Source organism: Protomyctophum bolini (assembly GCF_963924005.1).
Source record: "Protomyctophum bolini genome assembly, chromosome: 4".
Taxonomy (NCBI): Eukaryota; Metazoa; Chordata; class Actinopteri; order Myctophiformes; family Myctophidae; genus Protomyctophum; species Protomyctophum bolini.
This window is the reverse complement of record NC_137865.1, coordinates 11,214,187-11,220,832: the sequence shown is the minus strand read 5'-3', so window position 1 is coordinate 11,220,832 and position 6,646 is coordinate 11,214,187. Positions and strand designations below refer to the sequence as shown.

At 40.5% G+C, this 6,646-nt stretch overlaps 1 protein-coding gene across 1 annotated transcript; it reads right to left on the bottom strand.

Moving 5' to 3' along the window:
• Positions 1 to 382: 382 nt before the first annotated feature.
• On the bottom strand, positions 383 to 6,249 carry isg20 (interferon stimulated exonuclease gene). The gene is made up of 4 exons (XM_080761487.1): positions 6,195 to 6,249; positions 3,960 to 4,641; positions 2,604 to 2,804; positions 383 to 1,680 (listed from the first exon to the last, which is right to left on the bottom strand). Exons 2-4 carry the CDS (start codon positions 4,614 to 4,616, stop codon positions 1,480 to 1,482), a joined length of 1,059 nt encoding a protein of 352 aa, XP_080617613.1. The 5' UTR covers positions 4,617 to 4,641; positions 6,195 to 6,249; the 3' UTR covers positions 383 to 1,479.
• Between the last annotated feature and the right edge of the window lie 397 nt (positions 6,250 to 6,646).

Sequence of the window (6,646 nt, the reverse complement as noted above, 5' to 3'; positions counted from 1 at the left end):
CACTAAATGAATTGCTAATATATTAACTTTCACATATTGTGAGGAAGGGGTTGGAGATGGGATCCATGCACATCAAAAAAAATGTAAAGAAAGCAACTGGAAAGGTTTTCTGACCTTGCTTTACAATATATGTATGCCTTATATGTTCAAGTTTAACTTCACACTCAAATGTCTGAAGGAGCCACACAAAGCACAAACCTGCTCAGTTAGGGGTTCAGTGTAATGCTCAAGGACACTTCTGACATGCCAGGAATAACCAGGGGTTTCGAATCAGGAATCATGGCCTCTGACTGCTGTCCCAAAACAAAACAAGCAAATATCTAAATAACTAAAATAATTTAAATATTTCCTCACTGACAAGACAAAGACAAAACAGACCAGCATAAGTTTATAATTTTATTTCAACATTAGGAATTCTAAGAGAGCAGTTCAGCAGCATACCATACAAGGTAATGAAATCCCAACCAATTAGGGAACACAATGTCCAAAACATGCTTAGATCTTTAGTAGCAAACTCGCCCTGACCCAAAGCCTAATGTCAAAGAACACTTGAACTGTGGGCAGCGGAGGTATTAGAGATGAACTGCATTATGTATGATCGATTACTACAGCATGATCGATTACCATCAGGTGACTGCATTAATGTGATAAAGAAACAAATAACAATAGTATATTTTCAATTAAACATTTAACTTTTAGTAAGTTAATAAAGTGTCAGTAAATGAATGCATGTCATCATGTGCATTTATTTAGTGAAACCAGGTGGTTCAATTATTTCACAATTAAATTTGTCATAATTGTTCATTAAAACAATCACATTAGAACTAGATGTACTGCCCCACACTAGTAACTGGATTCATTTAACTCAAGGTCTAAAATCCCATTCTCAGACATAACCTGTAATAAAACAACTCAGCAAAGAATATGCTGTTATTAACTTTAAACACATGTACAACATGTTTAAGTCTTAATAAATTAGCATGTTTTTCACTCACGCACTTCATATGAACACATTGCCGTTATTCAAAAGTGTTTAAGTTTAATTGCCGTCTGGATCTAATCTATTATTAGGGACATTTGGTTATATGGCACATAATACGATCATTCATATTCAAATTTATCTGCCAAGTTGCAGTTTTTGCAATTGTTTGTATACCGGACCATCCCTTAGTGTCCATCCTTTTTGTTAGACGCTCTTCTTAGACTTAGCAAAACCAGCACGTACTTCTCAGCTAGCTTACCCACATTAGATTACTAAATACAAATTTGTATTCCCCCCCCCCCCCCCCACAACTGAAAGTTTGAAACCCATATTTGTAATAAATAAGGAAGGTTTCCAATAATTTCTGGTAGCTATATTATGGACACTTGTGTGTGTGTGTGCCTGTGTGGCTTACTGGCTTTAGTCCAAATAATGGAACAGCTATATTTCACATTTGTTTCAAATTAATTGGACAGCCAGATGGAGGAAACATACTATTATTGGTCGTCATCCGACAGGTGCTCTGGCCAATACTGGTCCTCCATGTAGTGGTCAGAGGTGGGGCTAGGCCGAAGCGCTGTGTCTGCACTTCCTTTCTTCTTATTCCATATGCCCGCCTCCCACTCCTCCTCGACCAGCTTGTAAAGGTCCAGAGCAGCCAAGGCATCTTCCACTGAACAGTGGCCTCTTTTACCAACCTAGGACAGACAAAGTTAGACAGACAAAGTTAACCCATGTAGCTGTGACTACGTTGTTGTTGTTTTTACCCTGTTATGTAAAGCACTTTGTCTTGAAATGTGCTATATAAATAAATTCATTATCATCATCATAGAATAAAAGCTAAATAAAATGTAATGATGTTTAGGTGTTATCATTCTAAACCTAATGCTCCTGCCGTTCTACATAAAGCCAACCAGTTGAAGAGATTAATGAGGCTTTAATCTTTGCCTTCATTACATTTCTGAGACCATTCAGGTTTATGGAAGATGCTTCTAAGCATTTATTCTATTGGTAGTTGGACCATTTCAAATATTCCATCTTAAAATAACTAATAGCCGAAAATACAACATCGCAGCAACAGCGTGTTGTGAGCTTGAAGATCTGCTATTTCCGGTGTACTACATGCTTTCAAAGAAGACATGCTGCCTTGTATGGAACTCAAATAACTGAAATCAGTTGTGGCGAGTAATCTTTAATCCACCTTTTTGAATAATTGTGAGAGAGTGTGTGCTTGACGGGAAGTCAATTCAAGAAATCAGTTATTTGTCAAAAGCTCAAACAAAGTAGCTGCAGTAAAAATGTTTTTGTGGTATGCACCGCCAGACCATGCTACCAATGTATAATAAAAACAAAATCTTAATACAGTAGAAAATAGAAATGCTATTATACTACTATACTAGGGTACCAACTAAGCAGCAATAAATAGTACAGTATATAGTGTGTTGAGCCGAGCGTGTACTGTGAAGTGTATTGCGTGTACCCTGTGTGTGGGTTATCCCAGATTTTAACTTCTATTATTAACTTGCCACGTCAATAAAGTATTTTTTAACTTTTTTCACCAGAAGAGTGCCTTGGTTTCTTTTTCCTTAGTTGCAGTGTATTGTGTGCACCGTTTTCTCACCTGGATGCTCCTATGCAGCAGCGTACTGCTCAGGGTCTTGAGGGAGATGCGAAACTTGCGTGGGAGGCCAGACAGTCGCCTGAGTATGCAGTTGGTGCTGGTGTCTCTGACCATGCGTAATGGAGGGGTCATGCCCAGAGCCCTGAAGTCATTGTCGATGGAGTGACCCACCACCACTTTGCCCTCCAGTATCCCCAGGATCTACAGCAAATGGAGATAAGGACATTAAAACACTATGGTATGAAATATTACCATCTTTTGACATAGTGCAAACTGATCAAACTTTAAAAAGGTATGGCAACAGTTATTTTGTGAATGTCTAGCATTCAAACTCAGCTATCTTTGCAATGCTCTGCAAGCCTCTCTACAATAAAAAATGTATATTGATTGATGATATATGCAAGCAATTAGTGATGGGATATTAATCGGCAAACCTCGGTATTGGCCGATTCTAGTTGTTTTTTGATTAATCGGCATTGGTCCGATTAATCAATACTACTACCGATAGTCTTTACAGATAAAAAAAGCCCAAAGTAACAGCTTGAACAGATCTACAAGCTCACAATATTAAATATAAGGTATTAAACTTAAATCTGACTTGCCTAAGCCTGCAGTGCAGACACCCCGTTACATGTATTTTTAAGAATGGACACAATATTATATTTTTGAGGGCGTCCTATGTCCATCTTTGAGACAAGACAGAAGTGAAGACGGAAATTGTGATTGGCCAGAAGAGATGATGTATGATGATAAGAGCGCCTCTCACTTCACACTTCTTTTTTAAAAATACAGAATGAGATCATATTGACATTGGAAATATCTGTTATCGGCCATAACGGCAATAAATCGGATTTCGGCCAAAATGTCTCATCGCCATATCCCTACAAGTAATGTCTTTATAGGAGAGTTGAAGGTTACCAGGGTGTACTCCAGCCACTATCCTGACATAACAAAACTGCTGTGCTCAACTGCACGATTATGGAATGTTGGGGTGGGGAAGATTTAGTTAAATTATATCAGAAGCACCATTCACATTTGACAGGCATAAAACAATACAGTAAAAACAGTGTGCAGGACTCCCCCTTTCTTCTAATATCCAGCATAAAAAATAATCTGTTGCCCTGCCTTTAAGCATCAACCTTTTCTTTTCAACACAAAGGCATCAGGAAAGTATCTATCCGTTTAGATTTTATACTTGGGCTATTCAAAAATAGCAAATATGATGTACATTTTTCAACATTTTAGAAACATCTTTAGAGGCTGAGAACAGATAACTACTGATTCAGAAGGCACATATATAATTGGACACTCGGGTCTTAATGGGTTAGTAGTTCAAAGCCAAGGTCTCACTCTCACCTCATCCCTGGCCTCAGTGAAAGGCACAGCGTTCTGGAGGTGATGCCTCTGTATGCCGCTCCACCGCGTCCTGTAGTCCACGACGCGCTGACAGGGACGGACGTACTTGTCGTAGAGGACTTTTCCGTGGTAATCCACTATGCTGCAGCGGGCCAGCTCATTGCCGTGTGCCCCTGGGCCCGTGCCCACCATCTCGCAGTCCATGGCCACCACCGCCACGGGGCAGACGCAGGGCGAGGTGCGCCCGCTGGCAGGGGGGCTGGCCTCGGACACGAACCCGCTGTCCAACTCCCACGTGTCCCCGGCAGTGACAGATGACGATGTGCACAGCATGTGCTGCTGGTCAGCAACAGCTGCCGTCCTCGTCGTGTCTTCAGAGTTCAGAGTGCCTTCTGTGTGACTCGTTGAACATAGCTTTACTCTTTTGACCGTTTCGTTTGTGTTCGGTGATTGTTTGTGCTGCACTGTGTCTTTACTTTTCCTCTTAAGGCTGGTCATTTTGTTGTTCTTCTGGTGGTCTCGTTTTCGCCTTGTTTTGGTGGTCTCCGTAACCCGCAGCATCATGGCTTTATGACATAAAGCCCTGTAGTTGTTGAGGAGCCCCCACGATGATGTGCTACTGTGGCACGGCTTAGCCCCGTCTACAGAGTGTGCCATCTGCCAGTCCGTGTTTCAAACATACCTGTGTGTGAAGAACACAACATAACACCTGTGTTTAATGTGAATGATGTTTTTGCATAGCACTGTATAATGTAATTCAATGTTTTGGTGAATTGTGTCCCAATGGAAACAAGCCAATAGGCATTATTGGGTTTAAATCCTCTTAGCAGACCTTGTATTGAACTGTACTTTTTTCTGAAAACTGTAAAGTATTAAATCAATCAATCGCCTAGTTAGCAGGGGTCACCAATCGCCATTAATATGTCCATACACTCATTACACTGTCCGTGGCAAGAGTCACTCACCCAATACTGAGGTTTCGTTCACAATGTGTATGCCATAGCCTAAGATTTAGACTCTCGTAATGTATTTATAGATTCTGACGTCAGAGAGATCCCTCGTAGAGTGATGACGTCAGAATCGATAAATACATCTACGAGGGTCTTTCCCCTTTCTACAGCACTGTCTGGCACCCAAGTCTTAGGCTATGTATTACACATTAGGAGTCAATAGTACTAGTGGTTCTCAAACATTTTATTTTAAATGGAAACAAATGGACCCGTTGGTTCTAGCCTAAGATTTAGACTAGATGTAGCTCTGATCCATAGCTCTAATGCGTCTAAATGCAACGCATTAGAGCTATGGACCAGAGCTAGACTAGATGCATTTATAGATTCAAAATGTCAGAATCGATAAATAGAAAATACATCTACGAGGGTTCAGTCTAAATCTTAGGCTACATTTAGGGTGACCAGATGTCCCTCTTTGCGTGGGACAGTCCCTCATTTCCAAGACTTTTCAGGCGTCCCACAAATTCAGACCGTGTCCCACATTGTGACTGACAGGCAATATTGCATCAGTGTTCAAATGCCCTAATAGTTAGTCCCACATTGTGATTGACAGGCAATATTGCATCAGTGTTCAAATGCCCTAATAGTTGGCCTTCTGTTGTAAAGCTCTCTCATTGTCTCTTCCTGCAAGATGTGTTTTTAAGCCTGTTAAAATAGCATACAAATAAAAATAAAGCATGATTTTAAAACAAAATGTGAGACACCAAAGGTGTTTATACATGATAGCCAATAGGCCTATGGTCGAATATGACATCAAGGCATTTAATAGCAACTCAACCCCGTCCCCCCATCCCACTTGTCCCACACAAGCGATACTTCTGTCCCTCAAATGAGCAGTTTGGATCTGGTCACCCTAGCTACATAGGTTCCATATTTGGGCACTCGCAGAGTAACAGGCCTATAAAGGTAAATTTGGAACACCTTCAAGCATTTATGGCTAGCTCTGTTCGACTTACGTAATATTTGTACTGCATGTCTAAAATAGAATTTTGACAAAAATATCGACCACAAGCTGGCGTGGCGACGAACCCTGCTAGTTAGCTCATAAGCAATCTGAGACACTGCCACATCGAAGCACCGCAGACAGTCATAACAATACAAATCAGTGGTTATAACAGCCTTTTACAAGTCAACTGACATTCAAACAAAAGTTGACCCGTTGACCAATAATATTCTAACGCTATAAACGTAATAATAACACATAAAATATTAAGTTTTATCTTACCTTTCGCTAACACGTGTGACAGCTGCTGCTGAACGGACGTGCCTGAACATATTCCCCGTTCTGAAATGTGATTGGCCGATTCTCTTCTTCGACAAACCCCTAGCAGCAAACATCAAACGTCATATCCGGTCACGACCTGCCACAATGCTCTATGGTGCCACCAGGTGACATGCAGGTGCTACTGCGTCTACCTAGTCCTCTCCGTTGATTGTGCTTTGCCTCTCGCTTTGTGTTCACTTTAATATTGATCTTTTTAAACCACATGAATTATAGGATCTCCATTAGGCCCAACATTCGACGAAAATAGCAGATCTACAAGCTCTGAAGATATTTGGTGTACACTGGTCAAGGTTAACAGTCTTCAGTCAATAAGAGAATAGGAAAGGGATGGGAAAGCTGATTTTAAAGCTTTTGAATAACATGTGAAAAGTATAGAAATATACAATTCATTT

Bases quoted from the DNA above. Each gene is read 5' to 3' on its own strand.
- isg20 (XM_080761487.1), bottom strand. From the start codon at position 4,616: ATGGCACACTCTGTAGACGGGGCTAAGCCGTGCCACAGTAGCACATCA. The intron at 2,805-3,959 runs GTGAGAGTGAGA...CATTTGCTGTAG, and splicing joins TCACTGAGGCCAGGGATGAG to ATCCTGGGGATACTGGAGGG. The intron at 1,681-2,603 runs GTGAGAAAACGG...TGTCTGTCCTAG, and splicing joins TGCTGCATAGGAGCATCCAG to GTTGGTAAAAGAGGCCACTG.